Source organism: Myxocyprinus asiaticus, chromosome 17 (assembly GCF_019703515.2).
Source record: "Myxocyprinus asiaticus isolate MX2 ecotype Aquarium Trade chromosome 17, UBuf_Myxa_2, whole genome shotgun sequence".
Classification (NCBI taxonomy): domain Eukaryota; kingdom Metazoa; phylum Chordata; class Actinopteri; order Cypriniformes; family Catostomidae; genus Myxocyprinus; species Myxocyprinus asiaticus.
In genome coordinates, this window is record NC_059360.1 from 3,107,010 (window position 1) to 3,128,715 (window position 21,706).

Sequence of the window (21,706 nt, forward strand, 5' to 3'; positions counted from 1 at the left end):
ATTCTTAAAAAGGACAAAGATCCAAGCGAGTGTAAAAGTTACCATCCAATCTCCATGATCCAACTAGATGTAAAAATATTGTCAAAAACATTGACTTACCGATTAAGTAAGGTTATGACATCTCTTATACATATAGAACAGGTAGGATACGTACTGTCCAGTAACGGCTTTCCAGCCGGGTGCCTTCTAATGGCCCAAACAGGGCATTAAGTATTTGGGGATTTTATTCCCAGCAAATTTGTCTGATTTAGTTAGTGTCAATTTTGACCATTTAATAAAAAGATTTTCGAGCAATGTGGGCAGGTGGGCTTCATTACATTTATCGATGATTGGGAAAGTTAATGTTATTAAAATTAATTGTATTCCAAAATTTAACTACCTGCTACAGTCTCTCCTTATAGATGTCCCCCTCTCTTATTTCAAGCAATTTGATAGTATAGCGAAGTCCTTCATTTGGAATGGTAAACGTCCCAGATTGCATTTTAATAAGTTATATAGGCCGACAGACAAAGGTGGGCTAGGCCTACCCAAGATTCTGTTTTACAACTATGCGTTCAGTCTCAGACATTTGGCTCATTGGTCACTTCCACCTGAGAGAGCCCCTCCCTGGTTTGTTATTGAACAGGCGGTTCTTGCCCCTATTTCGCCATTACAAAGCATCTCTATCAAACTAATCGGAAAAGTTAAGTTACACCCCGTTATTTCGCATTTACACTCGGTATGGACTAAAGTGTCCAGATTGTTTAAATTGGACACTTATTTAAATGTTGCCTCGAGCATATGGCAGAACCCATGATTATGTATTGGCAAGTCCCCTTTCTGCTGGCCAGAGTGGATTGTGAGGGGGGTTGCTATACTCGGTGACCTATATGAAAGTGGAGTGTTGAGATCGTTTGAAAACTTGGTCCAACATTTTGGGATCCCCAGGCCTCAGTTTTATAGGTATTTACAATTGCGCCACCTGCTTTGTACTATTTTTGGGAGTAGCACACACCCCCCTAAGCAGGCAGATGCTTTGGGAGAGGTGATTGCGGCATTTGGAAAAGGTCATGAGGCATCAGTGTATTACTCCCTGTTAATTCAGAGTATGGGGGATGGAGCTTTAACTTCTATTAAGAGATTATGGGAGAAAGATTTGAATTTGGTATTGGAGGATGGAGTGTGGACTAAGATTCTGAAAAATGTCAAGTCTGCATCTAGAGATGCAAGGGTTCGCCTTATGCAATTTAAGATTTTACGAAGATTTTATTGGACCCCCTCTAGATTATATAGGCTTGGTTTAAAGACACACCCACCTGCTGGCAATGCCAATCAGAAGTTGGAGACACAGCCCATGTTTTTTGGGGATGCGTTAAGATCCAAGATTTTTGGTTAAAGATTCAGAATTATTTGCATGACATTCTGGACACTCAAATTTTACTTTGCCCCAGACTTTGCATTTTGGGCGATGGGGAAGTTATAAATTTGGGCGACAAATATATAAAAAATTTGGTTCTGACTGGTGTGATGATCGGTAGACAAATTATTTTAAGGGGATGGAAGTAAGACGGAGCGCCACCATTTCCGGAGTGGTGTGCGGAGATGGGGAGGGTGGCGGCTTATGAGAAGATGATAGATGGAAGGCTGGGACTGGAGGACTTATTTTTCAGGAAGTGGGGTAGGTATTTGGCAGTTTTGGAAGACTCTAGGGGAAGGGATGAGGAGGGAGATGTTTAGTTTAACTATGTATATTTATTATATATTTTTTTTAATTTTTTTTATTTTATTTTATTGTTTGTGTGTGTGTGTGTATTATTTTATGTGACCACAGGGGTGTTCTTTGAGGTAGTGTGGGGTTGGTGTTTGGGGAGGGATGTTAATGAGTGTTAAAAGTTAAATGTTGATTCGGCGTGTATATGTTGTGTTTTTCTCTGTTGTGTTTTCTCTTTGAATCAATAAAAAATGTTAATTACAAAAAAAAAAAAAAAAAAAAACTTAAATGAACATTTATTGCAAAATATTAAAAAATATACAAACATATAACTTATTTGAGAGTGTAGTGTAGAGAGACTGACTAGATTACGTAATTCACAACCCTTACAAAAAATCTAAACTAACCGCAAACTTGACACAAATTTGCAGCAAATTTGCCGATTTTGATTCACCGCATATGTTTGCCAGAAGTTTGCAGCTCTTCGCCGGTAGTGGTGAACCTCCAGTAAACCTTTGACGACAATGGACAATTTGCCATAAGTTTGCCACAAAGCTCATTTGCATGTGAAAATGATGAACTCTCGATTTTTGTAAGGGGATGCAAATGAGTGGGCAACACTGCTTTTGCCTGTTTCATTTCCATTTTCGTTTCAGGATTATGGGTAGCGTAATACTTCACTAGGAATTGACCCTTCGTTAAGCTCCGCCCCCATTTGTTACCATATAGCTTTTCAGCTGTAACGTCAATTTGCAGGCAAACCCAGAAGGCTAATTCGCCATGGGTTCCTTCAGGGTTCTTATAATCAGGTTTTTCAATTTATGAGTAAAATAAGGTCTGTGGTAAACATTACATGAAGATACTTGTAAATTTTTCTACAACATAAATTACACACAGTCATACCCTAAATGTGAATTTTTAAGCCGCCGTGTTTAAAAAAAATGTATGATGCTAACAAGTTACTAAATAAGGAATACAACTACTACAAGCATGTGTGTGTACGTGCCTGATGAAACGGAAAACCTCTGTAGTCCTTATATAGCAACTTGTTAGCAACATAGAACAAAACGCCCAAGTACAGTTGAAGTCAGAAGTTTATATACACTTAAGTCATTAAAACTCATTTTTTAACCACTTCACAGATTTAATATTAGCAAACTATAGTTTTGGCAAGTCGTTTAGGACATCTACTTTGTGCATGACACAAGTCATTTTTCCAACAATTGTTTACAGACAGATTTATTCACTTTTAATACCACTGCTACGCTGATGATACGCAACTCTACTTGTCTTTCCAGCCCAACGACACCACAGTGACTGCTCGAATATCTGCCTGCCTGGCAGACATCTCGGCCTGGATGAAGGAGCACCATCTGCAACTCAACCCAGCCAAGACTGAACTCCTTGTCTTTCCAGCCAACCCTGCTGTTGAACACAACATCACCGTGCAGCTGGGTGCAACTACAGTAACGCCTTCCAATTCGGTCAGAAATCTAGGGGTAACCATCGATAACAGAATACATTTCACAGACCGCATCTCAAAGACTGCAAGATCATGTAGATTTACACTCTACAATATCAGGAAGATAAGACCCTTCCTCTCTGAACATGCCACACAACTGCTTGTCCAGTCACTTGTCATAACTAGACTAGACTACTGTAACGCTCTCATTGCAGGCCTCCCTGCATGTGCAATTAGACCCTTGCAAATGATCCAGAATGCAGCAGCACATCTGGTCTTTAATGAACCAAAGAGAGCACGTTACACCACTCCTTGTCTCTCTCCACTGGCTGCCAGTTGATGCACGTATCAAATTCAAGGCTCTGATGCTGGCATACAGAACAGTCACTGGGTCTGCTCCAGCATACCTAAAATCATTTATGCAGAGCAACGCGCCCACTAGAAGCCTGCGGTCGGCTAAGGAACGTCGCCTTGTTGTACCAACACAAAGAGTTTCCCGAAACACTTTCCCAGACCTTCGGCTTCATCATACCACGTTGTTGGAACGACCTTCCCAACTCCATCCGTGAAGCTGACTCACTCTCTGTCTTCATAAAATGACCAAAAACACATCTTTTCTATGAGCACTTAACCAGTCATTAAAAAAAAAAAAAAAGAAAAAAAAATTCCTGTTGCACTTTAATCTGTTTTGAATACTATTCTAATGCTAGTGAAACTTTGTAATATGGCACTTTTCGTACCACTGTCTCCTTAAGATGATTCGCTTATGTTTTCCTCTTTTGTAAGTCGCTTGGGATAAAAGCATCTGCCAAATGAATAAATGTAAATGTAATTGACTATATCACAATTCCAGTGGGTCAGAAATTTACATACACTAAGTTAACTTGGAAAATTCCAGAAAATGATGTCAAGCCTTTAGACAGTTAGCCAATTAGCTTCTGATAGGAGGTGTACTGAACTGGAGGTGTACCTGTGGATGTATTTTAAGGCCTACCTTCAAACTCAGTGCCTCTTTGCTTGACATCATGGGAAAATCAAAAGAAATCAGCCAAGACTTCAGAAAAAAACATTGTGGACCTCCACAAGTCTGGTTCACCCTTAGGAGCAATTTCCAAACACCTGAAGGTACTACGTTCATCTGTACAAACAATAGTACACAAGCATAAACACCATGGGACCACGCAGCCATCATACCACTCAGGAAGGAGACGCATTCTGTCTCCAAAAGATGAACGTAGTTTGTGTTGTGTGAAAAGTGCAAATCAATCCCAGAACAACAGCAAAGGACCTTGTGAAGATGCTGGAGGAAACAGGTAGACAAGTATCTATATCCACAGTAAAACGAGTCCTATATCGACATAACCCTATCGACAATTTGGAATGCCCAATTCCCAATAGGCTCTAAGTCTAAGTGTGGAGGCCTACGCTATTCTCCACATCTCCGCATCCATGCACAACTCACCACGCACCCCACTGAGAGCGAGAACCACATTATTGCGACCACGAGGAGGTTATCCCATGTGACTCTACCCTCCCTAGCAACCGGGCCAATTTGGTTGCTTAGGAGACCTGGCTGGAGTCACTCAGCATGCCCTGGATTCAAACTGGCGACTCTAGGGGTGGTAGTCAGCGTCAATACTTGCTGAGCTACCCACGCCCCTGTTTTCAATGCTTTTTACGTATTTTTTGGATAATTTCTGTAATATTCCACTTAAAACTACTCAAACACATGACTCCCATAGACTTGTTAGAAAAAGCTTGTCAGATGAAAATGGCGGATGGCAACAGTTGCTAAGATAGCATTGGACAGTAACAGTTTGAAGGCAGGGCTTAGTGAAGGGTTGATTTGGCTATTAAAAAGGCCTACCCAATTTTTCTAGAGTTAAAATCACTCTGCATAGATCATCAGAGCTCACAGTAAGTCCGTCTTGAAAAAATACGCTATGGCTAAAATCGATTTCGTTCTGGAGATAATTAATAAGAATTCTACTTCATGAACCAGACTGTTGTGCTCTATTGGATATCTGGAATCTAAAGAGTTAAAGATGTCTGACCACATCTGTAACTGCATTGTGAGCTTGTATATTCACAGGGAAGCTCTCTGACTTTACATGTGGACTCAATGATGCTGTCCAGAGCGTGCTATGTTTCTATGAAATATGAAATCTGCTGCCAGAACCCAAGATTCAACAGACCACCTGCAAGCACTGAATGTGCAGAGCAACATCACATACGTAAAACAACACTCATTTTATATATACAATACATATACACACACACACACAGGAAATGTTATTGCTCAGATGTTGGTCTTTCATAGCTCTGGAGACTTAAAGGAATAGTTCACCAAAAAATTAAAATTCTCTCATCATTTACACCCTCAAGCCATCCCAGATGTGTATGACTTTCTTTCTTCTGCAGAACACAAATGAAGATTTTAAGAAGAATATCTCAGCCCTGTAGGTCCTTAAAATGCAAGTGAATGGGGTGCAAAACTTTGAAGCTCCAAAAAGCACATAAAGGCAGCATAACATTTATCCATATGACTCCAGTGGTTTAATCCATGTCTTCAGAAGTGATATGATAGGTGTGGGTGAGAAACAGATCAATATTTAAGACCTTTTTTACTATAAATCTCCACTTTCACTTTCTTCTTTTGTTTTTGGTGATTCTCATTCTTCGTACATATCGCCACCTACTGGGCAGGGAAGAGAATTTATAGTAAATGATGAGAGAATGAAATTTTTTTGGGTGAACTATCCCTTTTAACTCTATTTTACTCTTATATTTTAGTAGAAGCTGGCCCATTTTTTGTTGTTATAATAAACCTTATTCACAGCAGTGTCATATTTGACTTTTGACAGGAATGACAACAGGCTGTGAGTGATATACATACAGTCTCTTCAATGGGTTGTACAGTTGTTTGAAATGTTGTTGAATCGTTCCACTGATGAAACATTTGAAAAATATCTTTCCAAGAAATTTCAGTTGACAAAAACCTCCGCACAACATGAGTACTGAAAAATTAGATGTAATCTAGGAGCTTTAGATAGCTTTATACAGTGCATGTCATTGAAGAGTCTGTCCTTCACATCCTCAAAAATGGCACTTCTGTGAATAAGGTCTATCGTGTATGTGCATAAACACCTCAGACAGTCTGGCTGTATAGTAGTAGAACATTAGCTGTACTGATTCCCTGTTGAACTGAAGTCAAGCTCTCACAACGTAAACAATACAAGCAGACACATCCATCCATACTCACAAGCTGAACTTCAGCTTCCTTGGAAACATGGCTTGAAAATGGGGTTTAGCGGCCTGTGCTGCGTTTACTCATTGCGAGAACCCCTTGACATTTCCACATGGGCTTGTTTTGTTCAAATGTGTTGCTGTTTTTGTCTATTAGCGCATAGTAGCAGCAGTGGGGGTGCGTTCACTCTGTTAGCACAGTAAAACTGCCCTAACACATTAGTGTTGAGAGGGATCAGAAATTGAGAGACATAACTCATAAACAACAATTAAAATATTTAAAAACAACAACAATATCAAAGACATTAGTTACATGAATTAGAGTGCCTTTAATTACAAAGATTAATGCATATGAGTGAACAGAAGTCTCACTTCATCAAAGACAACAGCGGCATCTTGTGGGCAATTTTGTTACTATATTGTCAAGAGTGTGGACGAAATCCAATCCATGCGCTGAAATTGAGCTAGTTTTTTTTGTTTTGCAATAGTAAACAAAAATAAGAAGTGAAAGGTTGAAAGCTACACATAAAAAACAGAGTTATTAACATAGCATTGATAATTATTTAGCATTTCCCCATTTTTAAAAGATAATTTTGGATTTTATTTTGAATAGCTTAATTTATTCAAGAATTTATTAATGCATTTTCAGATTTCTCTCTAATAAATGAACATTCAGAACTATAAAACACCATGGGACAATGTTTGCATTGAAAGTTACTTCAGTTGTGTACTTAAATAATAATTTATAATAGCACTAAATATTCTTAAATAATTTAAGAATACGTTAATAATAATAGTTCTTTATACAAATGTTGTCATAGATTAAAACTTTTACTGTATTGATTACAAACATAGTGTACTGTATACACTGTCTTTTAATAACAGAGTACAGTGGAAATACAAAAAGCTTTATTACCAGCTTTATTGCTTTTTTATTTTGTATTATTATTATTATTATTATTATTATTATTATTATATTATATATTATATCTCCCATACATTATCCCATGCATATCTCATATTATATATAAAATCCCCACGCCACAGGACCATTTAAATAAACTATTAAAAAACGGCAGCCAACTGTCAACGGGTATAGAAAGTAAGTCCCGCCTTACAAGTACAAGAGCCAATCACCTTTCAGATACAGACATCGCCTGTCAATCAACTCGAGAACGCGCATGCGCATTAGCTATTCAATCTGGGGGAAAAAAATGTTTTTAGCGTAAATTAAGGTAAAGCCATAAGGAACCATTTATGATTCCAATGTTGTCATATTTTACTACTGATTTTAAATATGTTCTTTGATCGTAATCTTGACCAACTGTTTTTAAGATTTCGATGTTTCCCCATTCAAGTAGATAGGAGCTGCACTGTCATGACTGGAGATAGCCTGCCGAGAGCGTTCCAAAAATGGCCGGCAGTGGACTGACTTGCTAGAAAGACTTTGTTCAATCGTTCATATAATTTTAACATTGATAGAGAAAATGATGTTAAATAAATACGCGTCAGCAAAATGAGGACGAGGATATTTTTCATATTTTCTTTCTTTCTCAGACAGCAGGTCATTTGACATGACACTTTCATCACATACTGTATCATGTGCGAGCTTTGGCTGGCTTTGGAATATTCCACCCAAACAGCCCGGTTGCCTAGTAAGAAGTGCGTGATGTTGCGCCCTGACGTAGAAGGATACGTACTGCGTACTGACGTCGGAGCGTCTTACGCCAGCAGGTCATTCAATCCACGTACCTGCGGTAAACTGTCTAAATATTGAACAGAAAACAGAGTTATATTTTGTTTGGGACACGGACATATTTATGGATAAACAGACGGCGGAGGAATATCATTCTGTGACATGACGCGCTCCGGTCGGTTGAGTGACAGCAGACCGGTTTGCCTGCGCGTGTAAATCCAGTAGTACAGATTTAAGTGCAGAGAGAATCTTCAGAAGCTTTCAGACCGGGTCTTGTTCTTAGTCTAGTAGCAACTGTCAAGTATAAAGCGATAAACAACCTAATAACATGACATAGTGCCGTTTATTGTATGCATAAAAAAGGGTAAGCTGCATTTTTAGCACTTTTTGTTTTGATATGACGTCATAACGTCAGGGTGTATGGCTTCTCACCGGTCACTTGGCCTGTTGTACAGCAATATATAACATGACAATGTCATTTATTTAATGAATAATTGGGGTTAAGTCGCTTTTTTGTTCTTTTTGATTTGATATGATGTTTTTATGAATTCAGAGCAGTCAGACAGTCATTAAATGCTTTCAGACCAGTTATAATGCAGTACACAACTGAATAACATTACAGTGTCATATCATTTACATACATATTTTTATGCATAAGTAGATTTCTAGCACTTTTTCTTTTGATATGATGCCATTAGCTTATGTATATGACATCACGGCAGCCAGTTATGAGCAGTCTTACCAAGAAGACACGCTTAAATACAGGAAATAGACTGTCTTTTGGCAATAGAGACTGGGGTGATGGTACCTTCATCGGTTTCTATAATGAGTCAGTTGACAGAGGGATGTACACAGTGCAGTCAGACATGGACAGACACCGTTCACCACAGGACGGTATGACGCTGAGACCCGGGGACCCTTTCAATCACAAAAGTCCTGCTTTGGACCACCTTCCTACCAGCCATGTGGACCCCAGCAAGACTCCCTTCTCAAACTACCTCCATGACAGCAATATAGATTACAGCACAAGCCCTGCCTCAAACTACCTCCATAGGAGCTATCTAGACCACAGCGAGAGTCCTCCACCCGAATTCCAGAAAGGGAACCGGTCCAGCACTCCCAGACACAGTTTTGAGGTGGTTACCGAGCTGGGGCCAGAGGAAGTCAGGTGGTTTTACAAGGAGGACAAAAAGACATGGAAGCCGTTTATGGGGCACGATTCACTCAGAATAGAAATGATGTATCGCAGGTTCTGTGAGGTAAACCCAGAGAGGAGTGTAAACCAGGAGAGCCGTGGTGGAGAGGAGATGCTTAGAGACGGGGTTGATGCGGATGAAGCGGTGCCAGCTGTGCCTACATCCTCACTGGAGACCGGCGAGGAGACATATGAAAGTGTGGACATCACCATAGAAGCAGTGTGTGTCAGAGGAGGACTCTATGAAGTGGATGTGAGAAACAAAGAGTGCTATCCAGTGTACTGGAATCGTAAGTATTGCTCCTCGGTGGGTTTTAGTCCTGATTGACTGAATTACAAGTGCCAAAATTCTCAACCTGAGGTTTATTGCATGTGTTACACCTCAGTGAAATGAGTTATGATGATTGTTGCTGTCTGTGATTTCCTAGTTAAAAGCATTTTGAGTGGTTGGCTCCCACCTAACCTTTCCGGGAACGTGTCCAGGTTATATTTCAGCCCAAAATCAAAAGAAAGAAATGTTATATTGTGCTTTGTGTCATTATTTTCATACAATTTAAGAAATCTTCTGGGTTCAGTACAAGTTAAAGTGATAGTTCATCCAAAAATGAAAATTCTCTCATCATTTACTCACCCTGATGCCATCCCAGATGTGTATGACTTTCTTCTGCAGAACACAAATGAAGATTTTTAGAATAAGATAGAGCTCTGTCAGGTCCTTATAATGAAAGTACACGGGTAAATTTAGGGTTTACGGCATTGCTTTGTCATGTTGGCTATAACTTTACACAGATGCAGTTAGTAAGTGATTTTATCACACTAAAATCATGTTAACACGCATATTGTTTATGTCTTGTGGCTATACTTTTGAAACCGTAAGTATTTTAACATTAACAGATTGGCCCTATTCACTTCCATTGTAAGTGTCTCACTGGAACACACATTTATGCTTTTTTTCTAAGAAAAGGAGGAACGAGTCAAAATTGGTTTATTGTACTGCCTTTAATTAATGCTTATTTTAAACACTAAAAATCAGTATTACTGTAGTTTTTTTATTTATTAATAACAAATGTATTTGAAACAAAATCATTCCATTAAAGGGATAGTTCACCCAAAAAGGAAAATTCTCTCATCATTTAAGCCCCGAATACACATTCAGCGTACTTTATCGCTTGATGTCACTAGTCTCTGTACTGTGAAGTCGCCAGTGGGCGTTTCTACTGCTGTCGCTCTAACGTTATTAGTGGACTTCACATCTGGCCATATTTTTTGAAAATATGATCACACATGATATTAGTTTTCCAGTAAACCTATGATATCACTCTAATGTGACAAGTAATTCGTTTTTTTTAATTTTTTTTGGCGGTAAAAATGCACATTCTGCAGTGCAGAGTGTTGTTACATAAACTTCAGCAGTGCTCATTGCATTAAATCATTCATCCAATGATGAACGATCTACAGTTGAAGTCAGAAATTTACATACACCTTAGCCAAATACATTTAAACCCAGGTTTTCACAATTCCTGACATTTAATCGTAGAAAACATTCCCTGTCTTAGGTCAGTTAGGATCACTACTTTAAGAATGTGAAATGTCAGAATAATAGTAGAGATAATTATTTCTTTCAGCTTTTATTTCTTTCATCACATTCGCAGTGGGTCAGAGGTTTACGAACACTATGTTAGTATTTGGTAGCATTGCCTTTAAATTGTTTAACTTGGGTCAAATGTTTTGGATAGCCTTCCACAAGCTTCTCACAATAAGTTGCTGGAATTTTGGCCCATTCCTCCAGACAGAACTGGTGTAACTGAGTCAGGTTTGTAGGCCTCTTTGCTCACATGCTTTTTCAGTTCTGCCCACAAAATTTTTATCAGATTGAGGTCAGGGCTTTGTGATGGCCACTCCAATACCTTGACTTTGTTGTCCTTAAGCCATTTTGCCACAACTTTGGAGGTATGCTTTGGGTCATTGTCCATTTGGAAGATCCATTTGCGACCGAGCTTTAACTTCATGGCTGACGTCTTGAGATGTTGCTTCAATATATCCACATAATTTTCCTTCCTCATAATGCCATCTATTTTGCAAAGCACCCCCACAACATGATGCTGCCACCCCCATGCTTTACGGTTGGTATGGTGTTCTTCGGCTTGCAAGCATCAACCTTTTTCCTCCAAACATAACGATGGTCATTATGGCCAAACAGTTCAATTTTTGTTTCTTCAGACCAGAGGCTATTTCTCCAAAAAGTAAGATCTTTGTCCCCATATGCACTTGCAAACTGTAGTCTGGCTTTTTTATGGCAGTTTTGGAGCAGTAGCTTCTTCCTTGCTGAGCATCCTTTCAGGTTGTGTCGATATAGGACTCGTTTTACTGTGGATATAGATACTTGTCTACCTGGTTCCTCCAGGATCTTCACAAAGTCCTTTGCTGTTGTTCTGGGATTGATTTGCACTTTTCACACCAAACTAGGTTCATCTCTAGGATGCGTCTCCTTCCTGAGTGGTATGATGGCTGCGTGGTCCCATGGTGTTTATACTTGCGTAGTATTGTTTGTACAGATGAACGTAGTACCTTCAGTTGTTTGGAAATTGCTCCTAAGGGTGAACCAAACTTGTGGAGGTCCACAAAGTTTTTTCTGAGGTCTTGGCTGATTTCTTTTGATTTTCCCATGATGTCAAGCAAAGAGGCACTGAGTTTGAAGGTAGGCCTTAAAATACATCCACAGGTACACCTCCAGTTCAGTACACCTCCTATCAGAAGCTAATTGGCTAACTGTCTAAAGGCTTGACATCATTTTCTGGAATTTTCCAAGTTAACTTAGTGTATGTAAATTTCTGACCCACTGGAATTGTGATATAGTCAATTACATTTACATTTATTCATTTGGCAGATGCTTTTATCCCAAGCGACTTACAAAAGAGGAAAACATAAGCGAATCATCTTAAGGAGACAGTGGTACGAAAAGTGCCGTATTACAAAGTTTCACCGAGTTTGAAGGTAGGCCTTAAAATACATCCACAGGTACACCTCCAATTCAGTTCACCTCCTATCAGAAGCTAATTGTCTAAAGGCTTGACATCATTTTCTGGAATTTTCCAAGCTGCTTAAAGGCACAGTTAACTTAGTGTATGTAAACTTCTGACCCACTGGAGTTGTAATATAGTCAATTAAAAGTGAAACAATCTGTCTGTAAACAATTGTTGGAAAAATGACTCGTGCCATGCACAAAGTAGATGTCCTAAACAACTTGCCAAAACTATAGTTTGCTAATATGAAATCTGTGGAGTGGTCAAAAAATGAGTTTTAATGACTTCAACCTAAATGTACGTTAACTTCTGACTTCAACTGTATAAATGTATGAATTAAACTCACTCAAAACTGCCAACAGTTTCTTTTCCACGCATAATTTTTATAATATCTATATGATTACAGACAAATCATATAGAACAGTGCAAACACTCACAAAAACTTCTCCTCTGTGTTGCCTGCACTCGACGAGGAGATGGTTGACTTGAGCTCCACTGACACGTCGTCTTTCCTATTGGTTGTCCCTGCCAAAGTCGCACCTAATTTGAGACCTCAACTTTGTCTTGTCGCTCGCCACATCTAGTCGCCAGAGTTCGCTCTTGTCGCTGGAAGTCACCAGATCTCATTGAAAATGAATGAGATTAGGTCGCTTTGTTGCTAAAATTCGCTGCATGTGTGTACGGGGCTTTACTCACCCTGATGACTTTCTTCTGCAGAACACAAACGAAGATTTTTAGAAGAATATCTCAGCTCTTTTTCAGACTCCAGTGGTTTAATCCATGTCTTCTGAAGCGATATCTAGCGCTCTGTGCATGGATCGAGCTCTAGGAAGTGTAATCGAGCATGAAATCATGATCGTGCCTAGAGACTGCAATGGCAAGATGTACAATGAAAAAGGAGTTTCATTTTGGTCTGTTCTCACCCAAAATCAATTAGATTAAGAAGACATAGATTTAACCACTGGAGTCGTATGGATTACTTTTATGTGCTTTTTTGAGCTTCAAAGTTCTGATCATTATTCACTTGCATTGTATGGACCTACAGAGCTGAAATATTCTTCTAAAAATCTTTGTTTATGTTAAGCAGAAGAAAGAAAGAAAACACATCTGAGATGGTATGAGGGTGAGTATATGATGAGAGCAAATTTGCTTCTAAAATGTAAATTTCTTAGACCGTCTGTACAAAGGAGTTAACATGGTTGACAGACAGTGCCACAGATTTGCTTACATTTGATTAGTGACGTTGAAATAGTGCAGATCTTAAATATTTCTTCTTTTTTAAATTGTTCAAAATACCAAAACTTTATTTATTTCTAGGGTTTGAATTCAAATTTTAACCCCAGATTGTGAATGATTTTCAATTAATATCCTAATGCAAAAAACATTAATGGTTCTTTATGTAAAATGTAACTTCATTTGACGTGTTTTTTTTTTTAATTATTATTATTTATTTATTTATTTATTTTTTGAAAATATTAGCATATAGTTCTTTGCTCGTGTACTTGAAAACACCAAGACCAAGAAGTAGCAGTTATTGTCAATGAATTATTAACATGGCATTGGTGTCTGTGACACCTGGAATATTGTTCTCAAGATGTCAGGTGTGAAAACATCAACAGCTCAGGTAAAGCTGGTATCACATTGGAACCACAGGTGTAACAGAAGGCAGGTAAGATTAGTTGCTAGTTATTTCAGTATGTGACCTGCCTAACTTTTAACCCAGGGTTAAAGGAATAGTCCTAACAGAAATGAAAATTCTGTCATCATTTACCCACCCTTATGTCGTTCCAAAACCAACCAACATTCTAAACTGCAGTGATGAGGTAAAAGGAAAACTTTGTGCCATTCACAAGCTTTTCACACATCAGCACTCTTATAGAAATTGACCTTGCAGTTACTATACTAACACTAACTGTAGAAACTATGGTGTGTTACCAGATATGTTGTTATTCTTAGAATTATATTAATATTGTATATTAGGGCAATATACAATACTGTGCAGAAGTCTTAGGCACATAAGATGTTTCCCAAAAACATTTGTCTTAAGATGGTTATTTATATCTGCTACTTTAGTGTGTCAATAGGAAAAATACATTTTATACTCACAAACATTACTTTTGCAAATAGAAAAGATTAGAATAGAAGAACAGGGAGCCCTGCAACAGATGGCTTGGCCCTCACAGAGCGCCCCACTGAACATCGGGTCAGACTGGGATTACACGAAGAGAGAAGTAATTGAGACAGCCTAAATAAATAAAAGAACTGTGGATAATTCTCCAAGAAGTTTGGAACATCCTATCTGCCAACAACCAAGAAAAACTGTGTCCAGGTGTAAGTAGGAGAATTGGTGCTGTTTTTAAGGCAAAAGTGTTCACACCAAATATTGATTTAGCTCTTTTTCTGTTTACTAACTTTGTATTACATTAATTGATCAATGAAAACTATTTATGGCATTATTTTTTTAAGAAATCCTCACTTTGAAGGTTTTTCACAAGTGCCTAAAACTTTTGTACAGTACTGTATGTCACTTTTATCAAGGTTGTTTTTATAGTTTCTATGTGTGGTTAGGATATTGTTTTTTATAACAAATTCAAATTGTTTTTTTTTTTTTAATTATGCTACATCTAACCATGGTAATGAGGAGCATGGTTTTAGCTGTGATTACCATGATCTTACAAATACCACAGTTAAACTCAAAAAAGTTAAACTTAAAGACAACTTCAAAGTTGGGGGAAAAGCACTTTTAATACAACATCGCAAAAGAAGCCGATCGACAACAAAAGGACAGATTTCTGACATGCGGTACCGCTTCAAGTGCCGCCTCGATCAGCTGCTGCCTGCCGTCTCTCTCTCCTATTGAAAATGAACTGGGAACCTCATGTGTAGGCTACCCCATGTAAAAGATCCTTTCATTAGGCTACTTCATGTACAGAACTTAAACCTTGATTGGTAAAGAAAGGATTCACACTAACATAACTGACTGTTATTTATCTGCTGTTTTCTTTAAGAAGGAAGAGAAGAGTGTGTAAAGATGGTGTAAAACCAATGCATCCAAATCAGCACCAAAGGAAATGAACAGCGACCAATCAAACAAAAACATAGACATAGCTATATATTAGACTATAAAAAGAAAACTATTTGACTGTTCCACAGAGATCAGATATAGCTGGCAAACGTTAACTGCACATACGTTGATACAATTAATGATCTATTAATAATATAACACGTGTTCAAATAATCCATTCAAAATACACTTGGCTCAAAAATCTGAGAGGGCAAATGCATATGAATGGGCATAACACCTCTGGATATAATATAGGGAAGCTAATCGGCCTATAGGTATCATATAGAAAAGCTCAAATAAAAGTCCTATAGTCATTCCGCTCTAAACAGTTCAACATGACAGTCGACACTGTCATTTTCACTTGGTTATGCTTCAACACATTTAAAGCACGTGCACAATGGCTAATGCAAGAGTGCATATGATAAATGATAATCATTAAAAAAAAAAAACAATTTACGGTAATGTTTTAATAGGCTAATAATTTCTGGTGTCCATCTACAGCAACCTAATAAATCTTTGTGATTTGGGTTGCACTAAATAAAAAAAGCATTTAGAAAAACACCAAAGAAAAGTGACAGAAAAAATTGGACAGAAAATCTAAATGAGTTAGAAAAGACACTAATTTAATTTAGTTGACAAAGTTGTCAAGTTATCACCTGAAATATGAAATATACGGCATCAGATTGCTGGAAGCAATGTGTATGTCAACTTTCGCTGTAAACAATACATAATACATTGAAAAAATGAAGCAGTTTTCTGTTTTGTTTTTTCTGCAATTTTCTTTGTGTGATTTTCGTTGTGTCTCTCTTTCAGAACAGGACCATATCCCCGTCATGAGAGGCCAGTGGTTCATTGACGGCACATGGACTCCTGTGGAGGAGGATGAGAGTGACCTCATTGAGAAAGAACACCTGGCCTGTTTCCAAGGGCAACAGATACAGAACGCTTTTGAGACTGATGCGCTGGCCAAGACTGTGGACAGGAAAGATGGTGAGAGATTGTGATCATAACACAACATTTTTTGATTTACAGAAATTCGTTGTACAGAGACAGATCTCTCTTGAACTGTGTGTGAGGCTGTGTTATACAGAGGGCTTCAAAAATTTGGGATTTTTCAAATGTATTTAAACCTGAAAATAAACATTAATAAGCAAAATTGAAGCATTTTCACTAGTGATCTCAGATGTTTGGACCCCACTGTATGTTTAGTTAGTTCAGAAATTGGAGGTTGGTAAAATAATGAAGGTATAGAACAGTTGTTTACGTCATGCAGGTGATCATATCTGTTGTAGGCTGTCAGATGAATGATTGTATCCTTCAGTGAAAGCTTTTGTTCAAGGTCACACCTGCCCTTATTGTCACTCTGTGTTGATAGGTCTGTTTGTGTGTGTCAGTGTGTGTGACATCTCTCTCAGGGCCTAATACTCATTACATAGTGTCAGAAATGACTTTTTATTAAGGAGAAATATTAGCCTTTTAATTGATTTTAAGGGGTGTTTTTGCCTGTCATTTTTTGTTTCCAAACATAAAAAACAGTATTATTTATTTTTACAGTATGTCATTAATTTATGTCAGATACTTTAACCCTTTAAGCTCTGAAAGTGTTAAAGGCTTGTAGCTTGACAAAAAACAAGGAGAGTCAAGTGTTTGGTATCATTGTAAAGAAAACGTTTCAAATTTTGGAATGTTTTAATGTTATAGATTATGATATATTCTGAGACTCACAGCCTAAGAAACTGCAGAAAAATTTAAAAACAAATTAGCACAAAACATACTTTTATACGAATATTTACTGTACATTATCCCACTTATTACTCTGCTGTTATTTAGTAAATAATCGTGTAGTAAGGCCGAGTGTACACGGTGCGAGTTCTGACACTCGGGAGATTTCTTTTGTCTTATTTGACATTATATATCTCTGGGTGTAAACAAGGTGGCACTGAAAACTTCTTTTGTTTTGTTCCCAATCATGTCAACTGTATCTGAAAAAATGTTTGTGTTGATATGACAAAGCAATCAAAAGTTATATCATTACAACAATAATTTATCATAGTGTTCAAAAGCCTCTCCAAACAAATAAAACATAATAATTGTTCATAAGAACTAATTACAGATGCAAACACAACAATGACTAAAGGTTTGTATAGCATGCAGACATGATTTTAGTAATGAGATTTCACAGAATGAGTTTCATTCTGTGCCTTTTGAGTCATCGAGTCTGTGTCATGTAATTGGCGCCATCTCCTGGTAGACATATGTAACATTGTGCTTCATGAGGATTATCTAATGATCTATTCATCTGATTACCTTGTGTGTGGGCTCGTTTGAAAGACAATCACCTCTTCTAAGTAATGGTATGTGCTATTTTATGTTCTGTTTATTTTAGTTATAAGTGAAAATGTAGCATACAAGCAACACCAACATAATTCTTAAAGACATATACTTAGATATTACTCACTATATTTTTGTCTGTGAGTAAAACAAACCAGAATTTGGTTGTTTTCTACTCTTTGAGAGCTTTCCAACGACATATGACACATGGCTATTTGATCAGTTTGATGTTATTACTGATTGCAATAATATGTACAGTGAATTATTTATATATATACATTTATATTAAATTTATATATATATATTTTAAATATATATTTATCTGCAAATTTCAAAGCACTTGTTCAGTTTTGGTCATAATGTCTGCATGCATTGTAAAGTAGAGCTTCTAAGCTTTCAAAAAATACCTATTATGTGTTGGTCAATACTGTAGTTGTTAATATATATATATATATTTTTCTCCCTTTTTCTCACCAATTTGGATTGCCCAATTCCCAATGCGCTCTAAGTCCTCGTGGTGTCGTAGTGACGCCTTATCCGGGTGGCGGAGGACGAATCTCAGTTGCCTCCACATCTGAGACCGTCAATCCACGCATTTTATCACGTGGCTTGTTGAGCGTGTTACCGCGGAGACATAGTGCGTGTGGAGGCTTCACGCTATTCTCCGCGGCATCCACGCACAACTCGCCACGTGCCCCACTGAGAGCAAGAACCACATTATAGCGAACACGAGGAGGTTACCCCATGTGACTCTACCCTCACTAGCAACCGGGCCAATTTGGTTGCTTAGGAGACCTGGCTGGAGTCACTCAGCTTGCTCTGGATTCGAACTCGCGAACTCCAGGGGTGGTAGTCAGTGTCTTTACTCGCTGAGATACCCAGGCCCCCAGTTGTTAATATTTTGACTGTTATTTATTTTTTTCTCGCTGGCCCATCTAAGCTTAAAGGGTTAATTGAATCGTTTAATTAAAGTAATTTTTGAATGTGAATAAATATGGCTGTTTATTAAAAAATCAAATCAACATCAAATACTAAAGTAGCTGTATATAATACACAAGATAAGATGTTAGATTATACCGCTCTAATGTCAACCGTCACAGTAGATTTTAACGTTATCGCTGTTTCAAGTTTTAAAGATGGTGGGAATGTTTTCTTCATGTCCAGTTTTTTCAGAGCTGATTTGATCAGCCTGATCTCATTTTTTACAAAACAGTATTAATTGGTTCATTACACACATTGCTGCAGTTCTGAGGTGATATGTCCACTGTGTGGCGCTAAAAGTGAGTTAAATATTCTCTCAAACAGATGAGGTTTTTAAGGTTAATGATCTATTGAGTTTTAAATCAACAAAACCGACTTCTACCCTAAACCTTAAACCTAAACCTAACCAATAGTGTCAGAAAAAGCAAATGTGAGATGAGAAACACGTCATTTTTTGGTGCTTCTATGACATTTTGGGCTCATGTGCTCTTCAGGGCTCATACCTCAGAAGAGGGCGAAAAGCAAGTGTTTATGAACTGATAATCTGCCGTTTTACTCATGATTTGTGTGAAACTGAATAAAGGTAGTTTTACATACAGTACTGTGCAAATGTTTTAGGCACTTGTGAAAAACTTTCAAAGTGAGGATTTCTTAAAAAAATAAATAGTTTTCATTAATCATTTAACGTCATACAAAGTCCAGTAAACAGAAAAAAGCTAAATCAATATTTGGTGTGGCCACCTTTGCCTTCAAAACAGCACCAATTCTCCTAGATACACCTGGACACAGTTTTTCTTGGTTGTTAACAGTAGTTTACTGTTAAGCTTTTAAGGATTATTACACTGTAATTACTCTTTCAAAATAAGTCTCGCTTCGTATTTGCACTGTAGGGAACTCAGAGTTCTCATGAGGAGCTGAATGTAGTTCAGGCTTGATCATTACAGTCGCTTTATTTAAACATCAGGAGTCTCCTGCAGACTGCAGAGCACTTGAAATTTCACTTCAGGCTACATCAATGGCAGTAACTGTTTTTCATGTCTCTGGTAGTGTTGAAAGGGCTGAAGATAGAGTCCAGCTGGAATCTGTGTTGACCTTGTTGACTCTGATCAGTGTGTGGCAGCAGGTGATGTGATGAGAGTGTAACAGAGAGATAAAGGTTTGTGTTTGTGAGAGAGAAAAGAAAAGATAATAAATAACACAGCCTCACAGTAAGGGATTTCTCACTGTTAACCAACTGTTCAAACTTCTGTTTTCCTGAATAACGTCCTGAATACAACATAATAACTGAATGATTGGAAGTATAGCCTATAGCCTACTGTAGTTAACACAGCAGCTCTTTTAAACAGTTAAATGGCAAAATAATGTATATCAATATTCATTTGATTTATACATAAAGGAATTAAGGTTTATACATTTGGATGATTACCACGAAACCTGTCAAGAAGATGTCCTGATCATATTTAACCCCAAATCAATACAGAAAAATTCTTATTTTTTTTGCATAAAGAAGATGAAGCCTATTTTAGGGCCATAAAGATTGTATGAATTGTTGTGAGTTGTGACATTATTTTCAGGACACTTGCATTATACTTCCCAATTCTCATCACCGTAATGCATCCGGACATTTTACTTTTACTATTCCCATTGTTTTCAATGATGATTCTCAATATTTTACAGTTTAAATAATAAATGTTTGTTTTGTTTTTGTTTAGTTTTTTTTCCCACATTGCAGTAATGAGAATATCATAATCACCATCTTGGACCCACTTTATATTAGGTGTCTTTAACTACTGTGTACTTAAGAATTTAATAGAATGTACTAATTATGTACATACAGTATGTGTTGTTGCTTTGTATTTACATTTAAAGAACCTGCATTTAATTAAATCTGTAGTTACATTGTTAACTTTAACCCTATTCCTAAACCTAGTCGTACCTCAACTTCAGTAGCAGCTAATGTGAATTTTGAGAATTTTCCAGAACAATATGTAGTTACACGATAAATACATTGTATTGTATGTATTTTAATGTTAGGACATAGTAGTTAAAGACGCCTAATTTAAAGTGGGACAATCATCTTTTTTCGCATTGTGGTAATAAGAATTGGGTGGTAAAATTTGCGTAACTGTCATGAAAATAGTGTCACAATGTAAAAAAAAAAAAATCTTAATGACCCTAAAGATATTTTTTTTTTTTTTTTTTTTTATCTATATGCAAAATAACATTTATTGGTTTCTTTTGATTTAAGTGTAAAATAAAAAAAATTCTGGACAGGTTTCATGAGAATCACCCATTTATCATGAATTGCATTACCAGTCAAAAGTTTGGACACACCGACTCTTTCTTTGTAATTGTTTCCTACATTTTAACATCATCAGAACTATGAAATAACACTAATTGATATTTTGGAATTATGTAGTGACAAAATATATATATATAATTTATTTATTTTTAAATTTTATCCCCTTTTCTCCCAATTTGGAATGCCCAGTTCCCACTACTTAGTAGGTCCTCGTGTTGGCGTGGTTACCTCAATCCGGGTGGCGGAGGAAAAGTCTCAGTTGCCTCCGCTTCTGAGACAGTCAATCCGCGCGTCTTATCACGTGACTCATTGTGCATGACACCGCGGAGACTCGCAGCATGTGGAGGCTCATGCTACTCTCCGCGATCCACGCACAACTTACCACACGCCTCATTGAGAGCGAGAACCACTAATCACAACCATGAGGAGGTTATCCCATGTGACTCTACCCTCCCTAGCAACCGGGCCAATTTGGTTGCTTAGGAGACCTGGCTGGAGTCACTCGGCACACCCTGGATTCAAACTCGTGACTCCAGGGGTGATAGTCAGCGTCAATACTCGCTGAGATACACAGGACCCCAAATATTTAGTTTTTACTAAAACTACTAACTAAAGTTTGAGCTTGTTCAATGCTGCTACTCTTTGTGTAGATTAAAACCTGAAATAAATTACATGAGTAGAATGACACAAGATATTGAAAGAAATGTAACAACATT

General features: G+C 37.6%; 1 protein-coding gene across 2 annotated transcripts in view; it reads left to right on the top strand.

Annotated features, from left to right (window-relative positions):
• The first annotated feature begins 8,112 nt into the window (after positions 1-8,112).
• Positions 8,113-21,706, top strand: part of ddhd1a (DDHD domain containing 1a) — a 33,238-nt gene continuing 19,644 nt past the window's right edge. For both annotated transcript variants that reach the window (XM_051723192.1, XM_051723193.1), the window contains exons 1-2: positions 8,113-9,579; positions 16,190-16,366. In XM_051723192.1, coding sequence (XP_051579152.1) covers positions 8,796-9,579; positions 16,190-16,366 — 961 coding nt within the window. In that variant the 5' untranslated portion in view covers positions 8,113-8,795. The remainder of the gene's footprint in view (positions 9,580-16,189; positions 16,367-21,706) is intronic.